Source organism: Stenella coeruleoalba (genome assembly GCF_951394435.1).
Source record: "Stenella coeruleoalba genome assembly, chromosome: 7".
Taxonomy (NCBI): Eukaryota; Metazoa; Chordata; class Mammalia; order Artiodactyla; family Delphinidae; genus Stenella; species Stenella coeruleoalba.
In genome coordinates, this window is record NC_137153.1 from 28,268,642 (window position 1) to 28,290,874 (window position 22,233).

Below are 22,233 nucleotides of genomic sequence, written 5' to 3' on the forward strand. Positions count from 1 at the left end.
TCTATATGTACATGTGCTGGCGCCTGTTCATATGGACTCGAGGATTGTTAAATTTTCAGGAATTTTGTGAGCTGGTTTTCAACAACCATACATATCTTGAAATTGGTCATTGTAGCAGTATCAGTAATAGTACAAATCAGAATATATCCTACCTGTTTGATACCACTTTCCCCTTTTGTTTCATTATATTGTCATTTTCCACATTTAGAGTATCTTTCTCTGTGGTCTGAAGGGTGAATGAACTTTATTCTTGGCCATAGTGACTATTATGCTGTGCTTGTTTTTAATAAAAGAGAGTCTATAAGGAACTTAGAGGTACTAGACTCATTTGAAAGCTATTTTATTAAAATAGAGGTCAGAAAGAAGTTCTGTGTTTTGAGTCACTAAATTCCTTACTTTACCTTTCCTAGCTTCTTGGAAAGCGTCTTCTTAAAAAGTAACTCCAAAATCCTAGAACAAAATTTAGGTCTTTTGCTCTTTTCAAAGGAAAAAAAAACCCAAAAACCTCTTATGGCTCTTTTTTGAGATGTTTTATTCTAAACAAATTCTCATTGTTAGAAGTCCTCACTGCCCCCCTTCAGGTAGGGGATGTGTAGGTTGAAAGCAGTTAACTGACTATTTTGAAATATTAGGCATGAACAAGTCAGCATGGTTGCACAAACATGAGATGATCCCAATCTAATAACGGCTGTTGTTCCTGAACTTACCATCCCTCCTCCGGGTGCATGATGTGGGTACCTCACTACTGGGACCTCCATTGTGCAAATTAGCAGTATAGAATATGCTGTTCTAGAACAGAGGTGTTTATCTACTTTTGACTAGTCTTTCTGTAATTAGATGGTATTTCATGAAGAGCTGGAAAACATTTTTAGAATTCTTTGTGAAGTAGAAACTCTGAGGGGGCAGACCCAGTTCTCTCAAGTTGAGGCCTCAAGGAGTTGCTATCTAATAAAAAATAAATATTTAAAATAGGTTTTCACCAGAATTTTAAGTTGTAGAGTCTAGTGTGATGTGGATGATATTTTTGTAAATAATCTTCCACAGTAATTCTTTAAAATGTTAGGCATTTCTGGCTTCCTTTTCCTTTTTTTTCTGATGAAATAAAATTGCAAAAGCTTTTATTTAGCTATGTAAATACAGAGCTGAATTTGCATTGAAATACAGGTAATTATGTTAAAAGGCTGGATCACAAAATTCATCTATCTAACAAACATCTTTTTTTCTTAAGATTTTGTTATACTGTAATGTTTTATAAAAGGAAATAATTTAATTTTGAAAGTTTTCAAATTCTCTGATTAGCTTTTCTTCATGTGATTGAAAAATCTCCTGTTCTTATGCATTTTTCTATCAGAAAAAACTGTCTCTCTGTGTCAAATACATAGAAAATATTTTTGTACAACAGAAGAGAAAAATTTTGTATGAAAAATCTTATGTAAATTTTATGGGATAAACCTCATCTCAAGTAGTGCTTCTCATTTATTTTACTTTTGTTGGCATGATTTTGAATTTTAGAATTGAGACACACTTCACTTGAATTTTAGAATTGAAAGCCTCGAAGCAATACAAAACAAGTCACTCATAATTAAAATAAAGAAAATAAAGAAAAACCCACCACAATATAGTGGAAACACTCTTCTGTCAGACTTTTATCTTTGCTGCCTTTCTGCAGGGGTTTGTTATTGGAATCAAACTCTTTGCCTGTCCCAGCCTAGCTAGCTTTGTACAAGAGAGTATTCTTTAATGTTTTGGTAACTACATGATCTATCTTTCTTTCTGTCATCTTTATCTTAAGCTAGAAGTTACATTCTATTTCATAATATAAAGTTTTTCTTCTGTAAGAATATCAGATCAGCATAACATTTCTCAGAGACATTGCCATAGATGCTTATTTTGTTGTAGAAAAGTTAAATTTTGTACATTCGTAAAATCTAGTGAGTTTCTATGAATTGTTTTGATATATGTTTATTAAGGCATTCCATTTGTAAATCTCTTGATGTAGAGGCAGAAGATGTGGATTCTAGTCCTCTCTCTACTGTATGGTACTTTTCCTAACTCCTCTCTGTTGTGAGAACATAGTGGGTTTTTTCCTCCACCTGTACCTAGTATCTAGCATAATAACTGGCATGGTAGATCCCCAGTTGAAAGAGTAAATTGACTGGGATCCCATTGGTGTAGACAGGTGACCCAAGCTGCACTGCTTTCCTCTCATCTTCAGATTGGATTCTCTCATGGAATACCTTTCTGTCTGCCTGTACCTAAAATTCAAAGAATTATGCCTGTACTGGCCTGAGTTTGATTCTGCCTCTTCCATCCCAGTTCATGTTGTTTCCAGGATGTGACTGAGGATGATAGAAGGAACATGGATGGAGCAGTTTGATTAGTTATTGTGATTCGTAAATTAGGATAGTGCCAATTTGCTGGTTTAGAGTTGGAGGTGTAGCTTAGGAGTTCAAGTTTGAAATGTGAAGTTAGTTGATGCTTACCAAGTGCAGATGTCAAGGAGGCAACAAGATAGGAGTTTGGAGTTTAGGAAAGTAGTCCAGGCTTGAGTTGTGAATTTTGGAGTCATCAGAATGTCGGTGCTATGTGAAGACTTGATAATGGGTGAGGCACCTAGAAAGTTACTGTAGAGAGGAAAGAAGTCTGCCAAACCTGAGACATTATAATGTGTCAAGTCTGGGATGAAAAAGAAGAACCATGAAGGAGACTGAGAAGGATCAGCCAGGGTAGGGAGGTAGGAAGAAAACAGTATTCTGAAAACCCAACCGAAGAAAGTCTTTCATGAAGACTGATTGATCAAAAGCTGCTGATACGTCAGGTAAGGTGAATGCTAAAGAGTTGACTTGGATTTTGCAACATGGTCGTTACTGGTGACTTTCACCATGTACCCTTTTGGACACAAGTGTTGAGGCTACTATGGGCAGCTGCTTATTTGCTGGCAAACGATGAAAAAGCTCCATCGCCTTAGCAAAGCTCCCAAAGCAATTTTGGGAGGCATCCTAATTTGACTTGCTGGACTTTTTGGTTGTAAATCCGTTTAGAAAAAACTAGTTATCTGAAACTTATCCTGGTTATGGACAATACTTCCCATAATTTGATTTCTTGTAAGTAAACTACAAATGAGAGTATTTGGAAAAGTTTTCCTCAAAAAAACCCCAAAAAAAACATATATATATATAAATTTATATATATATATATATATATATATACACCTTTCTGTGAAACATAATGTCTGATTTATCGTGGCTTAATATTAGTCTCTGATGCTAATTTATCATGGTTTAATAATAATCTCTGGTGTAAATTCAGAGTTTTTGAATATGAATAAAGTATGAATAATTTTTTGCCAAAGTTTAAAGTGTTGTATTTGTCACTTCATACATTTAGTCATTATATTCTTTTTAATTACATAAAACATTAAGCTAAGAAATGTGCTTGTAAAGCTATAAATCCACCTAAAACTCTTTCTAGTATCCCATTTTAGGATTTAGAGATTCTTTTTTAAAGCAAATGGATCTTTTTAAAAAAATATTTATTTATTTAGTTGTGTCAGGTCTTAGTTGCGGCAGGCGGGCTCCTCAGCTGCGGCATGTGAACTCTTAGTTGCAGCATGCATGTGGGATGCAGCTCCCTGGCCAGGAATCGAACCCTGGCCCCATGCATTGGGAGTGCAGAGTCTTAGCTACTGCACCACCAGGGAATTCCCAGGATTTAGAGATTCTTGAGTAATGAATACAAAAGAGCTTTCATAAATTCTAGGTATATCCGTTTTAAGCTTTCCATTTGATTTAGAGGGATCTGATACTTGTTCACGAAAAATCCAGAGGGTTCCTTTTATTCTTCTTTTTCCTGCAGTTTAAGTTTTCACAATTATAGAATTCAAAGCTTTTTCAGATTTCTTTTTTGTTTTACTTTATCTGAAATAAAGCTGATTCTGAAAATACTTAATTGTTACCACAGTGACTGTTATAATACAATTTGAGAGATTATGCACTTGTTATATTTTCTTTGCTATTGCCTAAATGATTATTTGATTTTTATTTTATATGTAGTGTGTTAAGAATTGATTAGTAAAGAACATTTTCAAAGTTTGCAGAATTGTTTGTTGGTCAGCGGGTTGAGCTGTTTAAAAATCAGTAATTAATTTAGTTAGATTGGATGCAATCCAGTTTATATTTTACTCTCCCCCCCCATTTGATGTTATTACAAATTAGAAATTGGAAGTACTGAATTATAGTATGTGAAAGATTGATTAATGAAACACTCTAGTTAGCTACCTTTATTAGTTTTCCAAGTAGTAACTTACAGATCTCAATTTTAGTTTCCTTTATCCTCTTGCCAAGAATGACGGAAAACCGACACAGGTATCTAGGAATCAGTTGTTTTCCCTTATGAGTTGTTAACATCCCCTATTTATTGATTTGTAATCTAGAATAGAGTAGTTACACATCACAGTTTGTAACTGATGGTTTTTCTTCTCTTTTTGGAATTTTATTGCCTTTGCTGACTTTCATTGGGTGTTAATTACATTATAACTGTAATTTTGTGAAAATTACAATGTTTTCCTAACTATAGCAGGAGTAATGGGCTTCTCAACCAAGCTCTGTCACTTACTCTAAAATATTACCTAGAATATTCTAGAATTTGACAAGCTCCCCCCAAAAAATCATTAAAAAATTTTTTTATGTCTTTTTCATGGTTGTTAGCTTTTAATTCCACAGGCAATATCTAAGTATGTGTTTAATGTAAAAATTTAAAACCCTTTTCAGCAGCTTTCCCTCATTCCCTTTCTCTCCACATAAGTAATTACTGCTAATATGCTAATTTAATATGTATATTTTGGGGCCTTTTCCTGGCTTTTACTTGAATATATATTTATATACATTGAATGTATATTTATATACATTGATAATGTACATTGATTATGTACAAACATATATGTATATATGAAAAGAACCACATAAACAGGTTTTTTAATTTTATTTTTGGAAATTTTTAGTTTTCTAGGAATTTATCCATTTCATTTAGATTGTCAAATGCATTGGTTTAAAGTCATCCATAATATTCTTTTATCTGTTAAATATCAGAAGAACCAACAATGATGTCCCCTTTTCATTCCTGATATTGGTAATTCATGTCTTCTCTTTTTCTTTGATCAGTCTCTCCAGACGCTTTTCAGTTTCATTATACATTAAAAAAAATCTGTATTGGGCTTTGTTCTCTATTGTTTCTGTTTTATTAATCCCTATTCTGGTTTTTATTAATTCCTTTCTTTTTTATTCAGGTTTAATTTGCTACTTTATTTTAGTTTATTTATTTTTTTAATTGAAGTATAGTTGATTTACAATGTGTTAGTTTTTGGTGTACAGCAAAGTGATTCAGTTATATATTAATATATACACATATGTGTGTGTGTGTGTGTGTGTGTGTGTATTCTTATTCTTAAGGACATAGAAAACAAACTTATGGTTACCAAAGGGGAAAGGGGGTGGGGGAGGGATAAATTGGGAGTCTGGGATTAGTAGATATAAACCACTGCTTTATTTTAAACTCATTCAGGTGGATCTTTATTTCATTTATCTTCTTCCAATTAGACATATATTAGACCTTCTTACTTTATCCTTTATCTCTGTCTTTTCCATATTTGTTTTTCCTTACCTGTCTGTGAATAGTTTCTTGTCACCCATCTACCAGCTCACTAGTTTTCTTGTAAGCTGCACCTGATTTGTTATAAACATTGAGTTATTTTATTTCATTTTGTTTTCGTTCTTTAAAAAATCTGTTTTGTCACTTTTTATAGTTTACAGTTTCCTGCTTGGCTTTATGTCTTTGACAATCAGTGTTTGATGACTTTGGATCTCAATTTTACATGGATATTTTTCTTCTTAATTGTTTTTTTCTACTGGTTCTTACTGTATCTTGTTTCCTTGGTTATTCTTTGGCTGTGTGATAGACACTGTATTTGAAAAATTATTTCTGGGAATAGTTTAGAATCTAGTTTTCGCCAATGTGGATTTTTATCACTGCAATTTAAAAAATGACTTCCTAGTATTGTTTGCTATGGATATACCATAATGTATTAATTAATGTATTAATTAATATACCATAATGTATTACCATAATGTATATACCATAATGTAATTACCATAATATACCATAATGTATATACCATAATGTATTAATTAATATACCATAATGTATTAATTAATAATGTGTAATTATTCCCTTATTGATGGGCTTATAGGTAGTTTTTAGTTTTTTACTATTATAAACAACAATGCAGAAAATATCATTATACATATTACTAGGGTATCTGAGGGAGCCTTAATAAATAGAAATCATCCTTCTCTCTGAGGTTTGGAATAAATTGAAAAATAAAATAAAAAGTAGCAAAAAAGGCAAAATGTTATCTTTATTACTGATATGATCTTTATTACTTTATTACCGTTCAGTTGAAGGTTGTGGCTTTAGATCTGTTGATGAGATTTGCTCATTTGGATCGCCAGCGTTAGACCAGCTTACCCCAGTCAGAGCTACACTGAAGCTCTGGCCACCTCCTACAGCAGTTGGCCCAGATGCAGCGTCGCATAACTCACAGGGCACTTTTCACGTAGGCATCAAGGAGAACCTGTGTTCTTGGAGGCCAGGTGCATTTCCAAAAGAAGGAAGAAGGAGGGAATAGTTGAGCCAAGAATATGCCCATTTATTCATTTTTGAATTAGCCAATTAGATAAAAAATAATTTGTTAGGGTAGAAGAAATTTTGGGGCAAAAGTTATAGGAGAGTAGAACCCACCTCTCTAATGCTGTATATATTTAGTATGTCAGGGGAGAGGAGAACATCTGTATGACCATGTACACTGGACACTTTCCAGTTGGGAAAGTGAGTGGCTTTGTTAGAAAGTACCTCTGGAGACAGGTGGCTGGAGCCTGCACTCCTGCTAAACTGATCCTCACACATTGAGCCAACTGTCTGCTAGGTTACTAAAATGGGGAAGAAAATGTGCCTCCAGGCCACCCATATGTGTTTGTCTATAATTAGCTAGTAGTTTTGTTGTTATTTTCTAGTTTACTTATTGCATATTGGTCAGAGAATGGCTGTGACATTTGTACTGTTTTGAATTTATTGTGTTTTTGCTTTGTGCATCCTGTGTTATTTGGTGTATAGGTATTTTATCACTGCTAGATCCTTCTTGTGGATTTTTGCTTTATTAAGCCTTAATAAGTACCTTTTTTGTTTGTTTATTTAATTTTTACCCCAGTGTTGCCCTTATTTATTAAGGTTATGAGATGTTTTCTTTGTATTTGACTGTGTATTTGACATCTCATATTTTTAAAATATTATTTTCTGTTTTGTTTTAGATGTTTCTCTGTTGTTCTGCTTGTTAGCTGGGTTTCGTTTTGTGATCCAGTTGGAGTCGTTTTCTTACTTGATGGTTATAGCTTCTTAACTGTATTGATATGTTTGGTGTTAGGTCTGTCATTACGATTTCCATGCCTTCTGATTTTGGTGATTTTACATTTAAAAAAATAATCTTAAATATGCTGTGTGTTTTCATGGTTCTGTGTATAGGTTTATTCTAGTAATGGGAAAGGGTTGTATTTTTGTGTCACCTGGTTATCTTTATTATTAGAACTTTATGTAGTGTACTTGGTCCTCTGTTCCTTTAGAAAGTTCTGTTGACTTCTTACTATGAGCAGTGATGGAATTGGCATATTTCCAGTTTTAAATTCTTTCCTCCAACCTTTCTCTTATCCCATCATATTTTCTTACTGTTTTCTTTATAATTCTAAATTGAATCATACCTGCATTACTTGATTTATCAATTTTAAATTATATCTCTATTGTTTATAAAAGATCAGGGAACTAGTGTACTTTCTTTTGTTTATCATTTTTATATTAATCAAGTCATATGCTTTTTAAAAACAGGTTTATTGAAGTATAATTGACATATAATAAATTGCAACTTTGAAGTGTACAGTGTGGTAACTGCGACCTGTGAAAACATAACCATAATCAAGATGGTAAACATATCCATCACCCCCAGAAGTTTCCTTATGGCCCTTGGTAATCCTTTTCTTCTTCACCTCCCTGCCCTGCACCTGTCCCCAGAAAACTACTGAACTGCTTCGTAACACTAGAGACTAGTTTTCACTTTTGAGAATTTTTTATAAATGGAACACAGTATGCATTAATTTTGTATGTTGTCTTTTAGTCAGCATACGCTTTTTTGAGATTCATCCATGTTTATCATGGATCAGTAGTTGGTTCATTTTTATTGCTGAGTATTGTTCCCTTGTATGGATGTACCACATGCTGACATTTGGGTTGTGTCCAGTTTGGGGCAGTTACACATAAAGCTGCTACACATATTTGTATGTAAATCTTGACCATCTTTACCTTTACTACTGTTCCCCAAAGAATTAAGGCCCTTACTGCTTCTTTCTGTCAGTTTTGTGGATTGATGAGATTGTCAGGTTCTCTGGGGATTAGAGGAGGTGTCCAGAGCTTTGCCTGGGAATCTTCTTTGAAATGCAAATCCTTGTTTTAGTAGGTCTGGGTGAGACCTGGAATTCTACATTTTTAACAAGCTTCCATGAGATGCTAATGCTGCTGGTCCACAACCCCACTTTGAAGGGCAAGGATATAGACCCTGAGAGTTAATGAAGCAAGGCAGTAAAGCTGTTTTTTTCCTACAGGTCAAGAAGTAAACTACTTCTAGTGTTATACTTTTATTAGCAACAAAATAACTACATTTGCCCTGTCAAGCAGCATTTGAAGTGCCAGGGGCTCTATTCTATCTGAAGTAGCAGTTGACAGTGGAAGTCATTACTCAGTTACACTTATTATAATCTCCCAGACAAGGCTGTTGAGTGGGAGCATGTGGGGATTTAACCTCAGCAGCATCCCCTCTCTGCATTTCCCCTAGGGAGGCTTTATTTGATTTGGAATTTTGGTAGGAAGGGGATGCTCAGGTGTTGGCTCTTCCTACTTTAATAACCTATATAGTCATATACTAGGGACAGTCTGGGTTGGGGGTTCCCAGGGAAAACTCGAGTCAGAACTCTGTTACAGTCAACTGACTGGTGCCTTGCATCTGGCTCCTGAGGTTTCCCCAATTGGATCCACTGAACTGTGGTGTTGCTCTAGGTTTCCAAGAGTTAGAAGAGCATAGAACCAGTGTGCTTGTCGGAGTTTCTTAGGAGTCTCAGCATTTCCCTTTCCTCAGGTACATGGCTGCACATCCTTTGGAAAGGATGGCTAACAATGCTGAGTCCTTCCTCAGGGACTCTGGGTCTGGGCTGTAAGAACTGGTGATAGACAATAATGGGTACAGGGGAGAGCCTGGAGCCAGACCACCTGTGCTCTAGTTGTGGCTATCCTGGGCAACTAACAGCAACTCCTCAACCCAGTAATAGTTCTGATGTCATAAGGCTGGTAGGAGGTTTAAATATTTCTGAGGTGCTTAGGAGAGTGGCCAGACATAGTAAGCACTTTCTACTATTTTGCTAGATCCATAGGTAGCTACGTAGAAAGACAGGAAGGCATGTGCGTAAGTGGTAGCTTAGAAAATTCAAGCAGCTTTACTCAGATTGCACAGTGGTCACTTTTTTGAGTCCTGGGAAGGGTGGCTCCCATTTGTGGGCCTCCAGCCCCCGGTGTGGTGACGAGAGTGTGTTTGTTGGCGTCTAGTCAGGCCTGTTCCTTTCTCAGTGGCCCAGACTGGACCTCCGGAGAGCCAACATGCAGCCAGCATGCAGGCTTTGGGCAGGAGTGGTTTTATTTTGTTTTTTTGTGGTTCCTTTGAAACTTGATGATGGCAGCTTAACCTGAAGGTAAAGTTTTAGCTGAAATTAGGGATAATTTGGAATTTATTATAACTTTCAGTTAACCTTGATTTTATTTCTATTCTCCTTCAATGATTTCAATAAAGTCAGACTTTTGGTATTACTAAATGGGCATTTGTTTTGAAATATTTAATTCTTGTGTTTTCTATAAGAACACTATTCTTCAAGCAAAACCAAATTTAAAACTCATGAGTGACACTAGCAGTCCCTTAATAATCGCACTGTTTATGTTTTTCTAGAAACATCTGAAAACCTACATTATGTACTGTATTTATCTCAGAGCTGAAAGGAGCCCCTCACTTGCCTTTCCCCCACGTTCGTGGCCTCTGACTCGTTATGCTCGCAGAGGGTGTCCTGCAGACTCTGGAGTAGACAGGGCCTGCCTTGTAGCTCATTTATTTTCTCTTAAAATAGTAACACTTTAATTGTTTGCTTTAATTATATTTTTAGGAGAATTCAAAGGATGATTATCTTCTTTGTCATACCTGGCTCATTTCCTGGTGCTAAACTCAAAATAGTATCTAATCCTGTTGGTTGCATAACACATTGAGTCATCATTTCTTCCTATTGCTGTTGGGAATAGCCACTGCTCGTGGCGGTTCCCGTTTCATTCAGTCTCACTCTGATACAACTGCCAATTTGATATTTCTTGGTTCTTTGAAACTGATAATCTGCCTTTCAGATGTTTGTTTTATTGAGTTTTCTCTAAGATTATTAACTGCTCCCAAGTAGAAGAAACACTATGTATAAAAACAAGCATATTAGGTAACTATGAAACTAGCATGTACTTTGAGGTCACTTACATTTTCCTGAAAAATGTTTACAAGAAAAACATCTTTCAGGGAAAAATTAGGATGATATAGAACTTCAGGACTTACAATATTATAAAATGATTGAAATTTAATTACTCATTGAATGCTAATTCAGTTCTATTTAAATAATTCTTTTAGTAGGAAAAATTTTATAGTCAGCTTTACAGAATGCTAATTTATGTTAATATTCAAAAGTACCAAGTAGTTTACCTATTTAATGATTTGAGAGTATTAATACCCTATTTTCTGTGTTCTTTGTAATATAAGGACCCCACATTTCTTGTCATTTTTATTATATATTTTTATATAAGTTGCAATGTTAAAAACTTTTATCTCCTTGAGAAAATACCTTAAGTTCTTAACTGTCACATTTAAAAATAATTTTCTTTACTTCCAGAAAGTAAAGCATATAGCAGAAAAGTATTGTTTTCTAACTTCAGAATTAAGAAAAACTTTAGCACGAGATGATTCATTTTAGCCCCTTCCCACCAGTGCCCTCATCTCCCAGGTCAGCATGTTTGCATTTGTTTATTTCTTCTCCTTTCCTACCACTGCATTATATAAACTCCATCCTCATACTTCAAGTCATGTAGAACCTGAAACCTGTCTGTTGAACATGCCCCTTCCCCCATCATTTTATTTTGTCAAAGTAATGTTTGTTATAGACTTCTCACAATGAAGGGAAAGGGTATATATACATTAATTTCATTTGTGTTTTTACTTTTTTTCTTTTAGTGACATTTTATACTTCTGAAAAAATGGTGCTTTTTAACTTTCTATTGGCTAAGTGTGATTTTTAAGTGTAATATTTATTTGAGAATATTAACTAATAAAAATGTAGAGCAAAGCTTTATGTCTTTTTTTTTTTTTTTTTTTGCGGTATGTGGGCCTCTCACTGTTGTGGCCTTTCCCGTTGCGGAGCACAGGCTCCAGACACGCAAGCTCAGTGGCCTTGGCTCACGGGCCCAGCCGCTCCGCGGCATGTGGGATCTTCCCGGACTGGGGCACGAACCCGTGTCCCCTGCATTGGCAGGCGGACTCTCAACCACTGCTCCACCAGGGAAGCCCAGCTTTATGTCTTTTTGAGGCAATCGTTGTGTTGCAGTATTAAGAACATTACAGTTGACCAGGAATTTTTCCTGTGTTCTTTCCATTATGCTTTAGAAATTATGAAGTGATAGAGTATTTCTTTTGTAATTTACATTCATTTTATTCCTTTTACCCTTCTATTTAGTCTACATTTTCAATGCACAGTTTGATGTGAAGAAAAATTCTTTTCCATATATATCACATCAATTTGTTGCTATTTTTAGGGGAAAAAAATCTAAGGAATATGAAATAACTCCTATTTACCATGAGTTGAAATTTTCAGAAATTGGAACTTGGTGGTACACATATTTCAGGCTTGGGTTTGATTTTGGAAACCTTTAAACTCATTTTTGTTAATTTGTTTTCTGATACGTCAGCTTCCAGCAGATATTTAGTGAGTGCTGAAGACACTCACTGTTGACCAGCATTTTCACACAGCAAGGAGAGAATACCCCACTCTTCCTGTTGCTCTCTCCATCTTAGGAACTCTGCAGTTTTTCTTTTCTGTAGCTCCATAGGGCTGCATATATTCATGTTGTTCCATTAAAGTATTAAATGAAAGAAGTTAATAACAAGAAGAAGAGTAGAGAGAATACCAGAATTAATGGAGTTAGAAGAGGCAATGAAAAATCTTGCGGTTTGTTCCAGAGTGGTAGGAAGGATGTTATTGACCAGCATTGATGTGATGTTAATCTTTACTTCTGAATGGAACTGTCCATTCAGAAGGTGAATGTGAATGCTCTCCTGGAAAAGTGTGTACAGAGTGCCGTGGAAGCGTAAAGCAAGGGGCTTTTGAGCATTGCCTTGAAAGATAATTAGGGACTAGCTAGGCGTTCCAGGCAGAGGGCAGCTTGTACACAGGTTTGGATGCAAATGACTTCTGAAGGTGCTTTAAGTAATTTGGGGCTGGAACACAGAGTAGGTGTGTGAGGTTGGAGAAGGGGTTGGGCAGGTGGGCAGACTTAGTTCATCAGGTGCCTCCTGTGCCATGCTAAAATTTTCACAAATTTTACCCTGAATGTGGAATAAATCATTGTACTGTTTTAAGTAGGGGAAGAGCATGACCCTGTTTGCACTTTAGAAAGATTATCCTGCAAGAAATATGGAAGTTGCATTGGAAGGGGCACATTGCAGGTGAAGGAGGTCAATTAGAGATCTCCTGCTGGTGCAAAATGAGGGGGCCCAGAACTTTGGCTGTATGAAAGGGAGGGAGATTTGCCAAATTGTGACCTGTTAGACAGGACTTAGAAAACAATTAGATGTAAGATCATTGGAAAAGAGGACATCTGGAATGACTTCTGGGTTTCTGTCTTGAGTAACTTGGTGAATGGAGATGCTTGGTGAATGTGAGATAGAATCTAGAAGAAGGATTGACAGGAAGTTGATTTGAACATGATAAAGTATTTAAGTGGAGATGTCCAACAGACAGGTAACTGTAGAGATACAGTTTAGAGAGAAGTTTGGGTTTGAAGTGGTGATTTGTATATCATTGGTATTACAGATGGGAAAAGTTAAGGATAGGAGAGAGACCTACTGGGCAGAGCTTCTATTTAGAGAGGAAGAAGGCTGAGATATAACCAGAGGCAGAAAGAAAGGCAGGAAAAATGAGCGGGAGGAATCCAGAAGGCAAATGAAGAGAGGAATTCAAGGAGGAGGAGCGTTCAGGATTTATGTCTCTGATATTCAGAGGCAACGAGTTTAATAGGGACTGGTGCCCATTGGTTATGGGACAATATCATAGTGTCACTGGTAAGCGGAGCAAGAACGGTCTCGGTGAGATGAGTGGGACTAGAGCTGTGAGGTGGAGATGAGTGGGAGTGATGAAATGCGTTTACTCTGTTCCCTCTAGATGCTTGTCTTAGATGGAGGTGAGCCAAGGCCATAGTGAGGCCTAGGGAAAAATTTTGATGGGAGAGACTTGAGAATGGGGAGGTAGCAGATTGAAGGAGTCTAGAAATATGATAATTTCTATAGCTAGCTTTGTAGAAAGGAAGGAGAATTGGGAGCTGTGTAACAGTAATTCCATTGTACTTGTAGTGGCTTGAGGTGACCTTGGGAGCCAGTTGGATTAATTTGCCATTATATTACTTTATTAATTTTTCTTTTTTGTCAGATAAAATAAGTAGATTTTATTTTTTCATTAAACTCATTTCCTGACTGTAAACACTGACATAGCTGTCTGTTCATTTTTTTACCAGGTGTGCTGTAAAGCACATTGTGTGGAGCACCTTTGAATTTGTCCTGTCCTTTCAAGCTTCCACCTCCCCGCAAAATGCTCAGACAGGTGCAAATAGTGAAATATGCCCTGTTCCCAAGCCCCGTTCATCCCTGCTCTATCAGTAGTGCTTTTGCCTCAGGTGGCAGCATCTATATGTGCTCTATCTCAGCCATTTCAGCTTTGCTCTTAGAATAAATTTAATAAATTTCTTCATGTATGAAGAAAACTCAGTGTACTTCAACAAATTTGAATAAAGCTCTCTATCTGAGGAATTTCACATATCAGAATACCTATGGAAGAGAGACTTCTAGAGATGGTATTTTTAAATTTTATTTATTCATTTTTATTTTATATATTTATTTATTTTAAATTGATATATAATTGGCATATAACTTGTGTAAGTTTAAGGTGAATGTGTTGATTTGATGTATTTACATATTGTAATATGATTACCACTGTAGCATTAGCTAACACCTCCATCATGTCACACAATTATTATTTCTTTTTTGTGGTGAGAACAAATTAGGAGATGGTACCTTTTTAATATCCACATTTTATTCATATGTTAAGCTTGTTCAGCCTACTTCACATTCCCATAGTCAAAATAAAATTTATAGAAAGGATTCTGCTTCACGGAATAATTAACCAGTTAGTTTTGGAACTACTTGTAAAAAATGAAATCTGTATATTTACAGAAGTTTCATTAAAATAATAGTGTTTCTGGACTAAAGAAAATCTGGCTTTGAGTTCTGTGATTGGCTGACCCCTTCCCAGTCATGCCTTTGGGCAGGTTCTCAGTATCTCTTCCATCTGAAGTGTGTGGTATTTGATAGAGCCTGATCACTTTCTAGCTACTGTTCATCATACTCATTGCCAAATGGTAGAACTAGTGAGTTGACGCCCAGCAGCCACTTGGACTGCTTCTGTCTTGTTTGAGTAGATGTATTACTTCTTTAAATGAGGCTCTATCATTCTGAGTACCAGGGTAACCTATAAAGGGTCATGAATTTTGCATTATACCTAAGTCATTTGAACTTGAAATTTGTGTGAACCAGACATCTCATAAAAGGCTTCAGGCTTGAAGAATACAGAATCAGAACTATGATTCTTTTAATTCAACAGAAAATGTTTATGAATGTATTTCAATAATATGGTAAGATTTAAAGATATTACTGCATATTTATGTGATGAAACCCTATACAATCATTACATTTTCTAGAATAACGAAGAATGAAATGCTTATTTAGTTAAAAGTAAAAGGGATATAAAAGTCTGTAGACGATATTTCGTTTAAAATTATATTCACAGAAAAAATGTAAAATATTGCATAGTAAGGTAACACTCTTACTGAAGGAGCATAAAATCTTTCTTTTTATTTCAGCTAATCTTCCAGTGCCAACCATTGCAGCAATAGATGGACTCGCTTTAGGTGGTGGACTTGAACTGGCTTTAGCATGTGATATAAGAGTAGCAGGTGAGAATTAATCCTATATAAAAACATAACTTTTTAAAAATGAGGTTTGTGCCTACTCTTCAGATTGTTCCAAATATTTTATTTTTTTCCTGTTGTTGAATAGAACATGTAGAAAAAATCACCTCCTGGGCTTAATGAAGTATTTAAAATTCCCAGTTAAGAAAACAGTCTTTTGTAGTATCTTGTTCAGTCTTAGCAGGAGGAAAGGAGAACAGGAATTGGGTCAGACAGACTGAATTTGGATCTTAGGTCCTGCCCTTTTTAGATCAGTTTCCTCCTCTGAAATGGGAGAAATGACGGTTACTGTTGTGAAGATTAAATGAGTTTGTGTGCAGCATGTGACTAGTCTAAGCACATAATTATTGTTAGCTATAGTAGTAATAACTTAATCTCTTTGAGGCACACTTTCTTCCTGCATGGTTTTCTGAAGACTGGATGAAGTGTTTATGAAAATAATGAAGGAAACAATTAGTGCTAACCATGTGCTGAGTATTGACTTGGTGTTCAGCTAATACTTGACACATATTAGCTCACTTAATCTGCCTAACATCCCTGTGAGATAGGTACATACTGTGGTGCTTGAGGAAGCTAGTGCAGAGACAGGTGAAGAAACAAGACCCAGATCAGTGATGAGCTGGATTTGAACCCAGGCAGTCTGGCGTCACGGCTCTCACTTCTGTTATCCTGCCAGCGTACTGCATGCTGCCAGTGCTGTCCTCAACACTATCTTCTGTATGGTCACAGTGCTGTCTGTATCCTTGTCCCTCATAGGAGTGACATACAGGGGCTCTGGGATCAAGGACTGGGCGAGGTAGGCAGCAAGTATTTGTTATGGTTCTTCCCCTGGTTCCCACTGTCTCTTCTGATGGAGCTGCCTGTTAAATGTAGAGTCAATATAATTATGTTTTTACTAATTTTATGGTAACTGGCTCTTGGAATTTGCATTTGCTAATCCATGTGTACTTTTCCCCCATTTCACTTTATTTTAGATCTCTGTTTTCTTGACTGAGATTTTTGGGTTTTAAACTGAAAAGCCAAGTTACACGCAATCCATTTTTGAAAGAATGCAAGTTCTGGGAATCAGGATATGGGAAGTAGTCCAAGAACATTTGGATATGCAAATAAAGAAGTAATTAATATGTTTTAAAGTAGCCGTGAAAACAAACATGGAAAGAGGAACCCTGTCCAGCTGTCAGAACAGCAAAGCCATTTGTCAAAAGTAACTAGAGATTTGGTCTTGAAAAGTTGCCATATCTGATATGATATATTAAGCTGTTTGATCTGGAGGGCTGTTCAGGCAGCTAAAGAATTCATACTTGTCAGACACAGCCTCTCTCCTCATCCTGAATAATTAATGAGATCTAAGCCTTCAAACATGACTTGGCAGTATCAGGTCAAATTATGTAGTCACAACCCTGGTCTTTCTGCATCAAAAATTAATTCTCTGCCAAGCAGTTTTTAACAGAAAATGTTGTGTGAATCTCTTAATGTATGTCATTTAGAATGTTTACTTATTTCCATAACTAAATGCCTTCTGAAGTGATTTTTAAAAAGATTTGTGACACAAATTTAATTAGTAAACAATATTTGTAGCTTATTTTCCTAACTTTTTCAGGTCATCATATTTGAATTTGATGATGTGGATGTTACTTAATTTTCTTCTTTCCTTTTTAGCTTCTTCTGCAAAAATGGGCCTGGTTGAAACAAAGTTGGCAATTATTCCTGGTGGAGGTATGGATTGTTCACGCCCATCTTGATTTGTTCCTCAAAACAGAGCATAAGGCAAAAAGGTGTTAGTTGAAAAGGCAACATTTTGGGTAAAGAGACTAATGCTGTGTTGTTTGCTTCTGTAGCAGAGTCCTTATTCAGAATGCATTCTTTAGCTTCCGTAGGTGTGAAGATTGCAGACCTGTTGCCTGTTGCTCTCTTTTTGTGCTGTGTCCTGTGCTTTTCTGTTAGATTTCTGAACTTTAAAATTATTGCATCAGTCACATTATTCTTGAAGGATAACACCGATATTTTGAAACTTTTATGTCAGTATGTAAACGTGTGCGTCCTCAGAGAGCTTTATACACACAGTCAGACCCCAGTGGAGGAGGGGGCAGGGCTTCCCAGGCTTCGTGCCAGCTTACTGTGTTTCTCTGCAGCTGGACAAAGGTTAGGGTTGGTGGGTAGCCTGAATTTTGAGCTGAGGAAGTGTTGTTTCTTCTGTTACTACAAAAAAGGTGAGCAGCTTCTGTTGGAAGACTCATTTAAGAAAGTACTTTTCCACCATTGATAATGAAATCTGCATCACCAGATAAATCTGACATTTTTGTTCTTTCATCTGATGCAGAGAATTTGGAGACATTCTCATTCTGTGAAGTCATTCTTTCAAAAAGTTGACTTCACCTAAGGATGTGCACATTGATAACATTAGTTTATGAATGAAATAACAGTAATAATGTAAAAATTAAAGGCAGTGTTTGAATACTTCCTAAGTTAAAAGTATATGTTTAACCTTATCATTATAAGAATATTTATCCTGGTTAAGGTGTATAGGTAGAGATAAAAACATAATTCAGTGAAACTGAAGACTACCCAGATCAATATATAAGACTCACTGAGTTTTCTACTTTGGTAATCCGCAAAAATAATATTCTTGTAGGTAAAAGCATTTACTATCTACCTGTTTTACCATGCCAATCTTTTTCACAGTGACTCATGAAAACCCTAAAAGGATTTATAAGAAAATAGACCCAATTGAAAAGAATTATCAGATAAAAATATGTGAAATAATACAAGGTTTAGAAAAAGGATGATATGACATGTTTCTGAAATTCTTTTAAAGAAGTAAGCATTTATTCATAATTAGGATATGACTGAGCCTAGAAAGATAGTGACTGTAGTTGAATGGTGGGCCCCCTGAGAGATATGTCAGTCTGGAACTTACGAATGTGACCTTATTTGGAAAAGGGGTCTTTGCAGATGTAATTAACTTAAGGATCTTGAGATGATTTCATCCTGGATTGTCTGAATGAACCTCAGATTCAATGACAAGTATCTTTTTAAGAAGAGGAGAAGATTCAAAAAAGAGAAAAAACAAAGAGAAGAAGGTCTTGTGAAGACAAAGACAGCAGAGATTGGAGAGATGCATTTGCAAGTCAAGGAAGAAAAAGGATTGCTGGCAGCCATCAGAAGCTAGGGGATTCTTCCTCAGAGCCTCCAGGAGGAACCAACCCTGCCATCATCTTAATTTTGGACTTCTGGCCTCCAGAACTATGAGAGAATAAATTTCGGTTGTTGTAAGCCACCAAGTTTGGTAATTTTGTTACAGCAGCCCTAGGAAACTAATACAGTGGTTTTTAATGTTTAAGTAAGTTTTTTGGAAAGGGAATTAGTAGGTGGCAGAGATAGGGGATAGAAGGAAAATGAACTTGATAATTTGAATATTTACCAAGTCCCAGATATGAAATGTTTTGTATTAAAACCACCAGAAGATAATACTGTTGTGTGAGAGTATAGTTGGGTTTGATTAGATGCAAAAAGCTTAATTGATTATACTAAGAAATGAGGGTGGTAGCTTTAGCTCCTTCCATCTTCCCTTGGGAGCTGCCTGTGTCATATTAGGTCTAGAAGTTAGCATTTTCTTCACAGTGTACGTAAGTGCTCTGGGGTCCTTAACAAATTTATTTGTTATAAAACTCAGAATGTTTTAACATTTTCCATTTGTTTATAAAAGATAGTTTTCTTTTTGTTTTCTTTCCTTTTTTTCTAAGTGAGTCTGAAGGAATATTAGTTGCTCCTTTAATATAATGAAGTTTTCAAGTTTATAGCTCATAGTGCATGTAATTATGTAGTACTGAATTTTTTATTGAAAATGAATCTAATTTTGTATAAGGCCACATACTCACATTTAGATAATAAGAGGTGCATGCACAATTTTTGCTTCAGTTTTATATTAGCATTATGGCTATTAAAGTACCCCAAGTAAAGCCTGTTTTTTTTTTTTTTTTAAATAATAGCAGAACAGTTTGTTTTAAGTAAGGATTTTTTTTTTAAGTGTATCTAAAGGAGCTATTTCTGAAAATTTTATGGAGAAAATCCTCTTCTGTCCTATGCATAGAAGAATTTTTTTAATCCACAGATATTTTCTTCAATTTCATTTCTCTCCTCCCCTTTCTCTTAGATCAGGGGTCCCCAACCCCCAGGCCATGAACCGTCACTGGTCCATGGCCTGTTAGGAACCAGTCCATACAGCAGGAGGTGAACAGTGGGCAACCGAGCGAAGCTTCATCTGTATTTACAGCCACTCCCCATTGCTCGCATACTGCCTCAGCGATGGCATTAGATTCCATAGGAGCGCAAACCCTTCTGTGAACTGCACATGTGAGGGATCTAGGCTGCGCGCTCCTTATGAGAATCTAATGCCTGATGATCTGAGGTGGAGCTGAGGCGGTGATGCTAGTACTGGGGAGCGGCTGCAAATACAGATTATCATTAACAGAGAGGTTTGACTGCACAGAGACCATAATAAATCAGTTGCTTGCAGACTTACATCAAAACCCTATCAGTGAGTGGCAAGTGACAATTAAGCTGCATCTGGTAGCAGGCTTTATAGTGGCAAGTGAGTTGATGTACTTCAGCTGTATCTGGTGGCAGGCTTGAAGTTGAATCTGATACTTATTTTAGTCTGTGTGTGGCCTGCCCATTATTTTATTTACCACTTCCATCTGCGCCTCTTTGCCACATTGCGCACTTGTCTCAGTCACACGTAAGCCCACAAGCTAACCCTAGCCAAAATGAGTAAAAAACAAACGTCACTGGAGAGCTTCTTTGAAAAGGGGGAGAGACCTAATGAGGAGACGGCAGAAGAGCCTAAGACTGCCAACAAAAAGAAAGCTGCATTTAAAAGAAAATAACCAAGAGTCCTTAAATTATGGGTTCATTGCAACAGGTGATTCACATTCTCCAAGCCCGCTTTGTATAATATGTGGTGACTGGCTATCCAGCAAAGCCATGAAACCTTCAAAACTGCTTCGCCACATGGAGACCAAGCACCCTGCATCAAAAGACAAGCCTTTGGAATTTTTCAAAGGAAAAAAAAAATGTGAACACGAAGAACAGAAGCAATTATTGAAGGCCACCACTTCAACAAATGTGTCTGCTCTGAGAGCACCATTCTTAGTGGCTAACTGCATTGGTAAAGCTAAGAAGCCCTTTACTATTGGTGAAGAGTTGATCCTGCCTGCTGCTGAGGACATTTGTCGTGAACTTTCAGGAGAGGCTGCATTTCAAAAGGTGACACATGTTCCTCTTTTGGCTAGCACCATAACTAGATGAATTGATGAAATAGCAGAGGATATTGAAGCACAATAGTTAGAGAGGATTAATGAGTCACCATGGTATGCAGTCCAGGTTGACAAGTCTACTAATGTTGACAACAAGGCAACAATGCTTGTTTTTATGTGACATATTTTTCAGGAGGATGTGCATGAAGATATGTTATGTGCACTTTTGTTGCCAACCAACACCACAGCTGCAGAACTATGTCTTTGAATGATTACATATCAGGAAAACTGAATTGGTCATTTTGTGTTGGTATATGCACGGACGGAGTGGCTGCCATGACTGGGCAGCTTTCTGGTTTTACTGCTCGGGTCAAAGAGGTCACTTCTGAATGTGAGTCTACGCACAGTGTCATCCACAGAGAAATGCTGGCTAGCCAAAAAATGTCACCTGAAGTTAACAGTGTTTTGCAGAATGTGATTAAAATTATCAACCACATTAAAGTACGTGCCCTTAACTCACGTCTGTTCATGCAGCTCTGTGAGGAGATGGACGCAGAGCACACACATCTTCTCTTATACACAGAAGTGAGATGGCTTTCTGAAGGTAGATCGCTGGCCAGAGTTTCTGAGTTACGAGAGCCGCTCCAGAGATTTCTTTTAGAAAAACAGTCACCACTGGCGGCACATTTCAGTGACACAGAATGCGTCGCAAAACTTGCTTACCTGTGTGACATATTCAACCTCCTCAACAAACTCAATCTGTCACTTCAGGGGAGAATGACAACTGTGTTCAAGTCAGCAGATAAAGTGGCTGCACTCAAAGCCTAACTGGAATTATGGGGGCAACGAGTGCACTTTGGGATTTTTGACATGTTTCATACATTAGCAGAGATTTTGAAAGAGACTGAGCCAGGGCCTTCTTTCTCCTAGCTGGTGCATGATCACCTATCTCACCTTTCACAAGAGTTTGAGCATTACTTCCCAACCACAGAAGACCCCCGAACTGGGAAGGAATAGATCCGCGAACCATTTGTGAATAAGCCAGGTGAATTGACTTTGTGCGTGCTAGGAGAGGATCAGCTGCTTGAGGTCACAAATGAGGGTGGCCTCAAAAGTATTTTTGAGACAACTTCAAATCTCCATACATTCTGGATTAAAGTCAAGGCGGAATATCCTGAGATTGCCACAAAAACACTGAAAACCCTGCTTCCATTTCCAACAACCTATCTTTGTGAAGCAGGGTTTTCTGCAGTGACAGCAACCAAAAAGAGATTACGGAGTAGATTGGGCATAAGCAACACACTTTGGGTGTCCCTGTCTCCCATCACCTCCAGATGGGACCATCTAGTGTCAGGAAAACAGGCTCAGGGCTCCCACTGATTCTGCATTATGGTGAGTTGTATAATTACTTCATTGTGTATTACAATGTAATAATAATAGAAATAAAGCTGCACAATAGATGTAATGTGCTTGAATCATCCTGAAATCATCCCCCCCATCCCCGGTCCGTGGAAAAATTGTC

The 22,233-nt window shown here is 36.8% G+C and overlaps 1 protein-coding gene across 3 annotated transcripts in view; it reads left to right on the forward strand.

Annotated features, from left to right (window-relative positions):
- The window catches only part of AUH (AU RNA binding methylglutaconyl-CoA hydratase), a 162,935-nt gene that overhangs the window by 69,126 nt on the left and 71,576 nt on the right, over window positions 1-22,233 (forward strand). For all 3 annotated transcript variants that reach the window (XM_079925498.1, XM_079925499.1, XM_079925497.1), the window contains 2 exons: window positions 15,349-15,441; window positions 17,116-17,172. In XM_079925498.1, coding sequence (XP_079781624.1) covers window positions 15,349-15,441; window positions 17,116-17,172 — 150 coding nt within the window. The remainder of the gene's footprint in view (window positions 1-15,348; window positions 15,442-17,115; window positions 17,173-22,233) is intronic.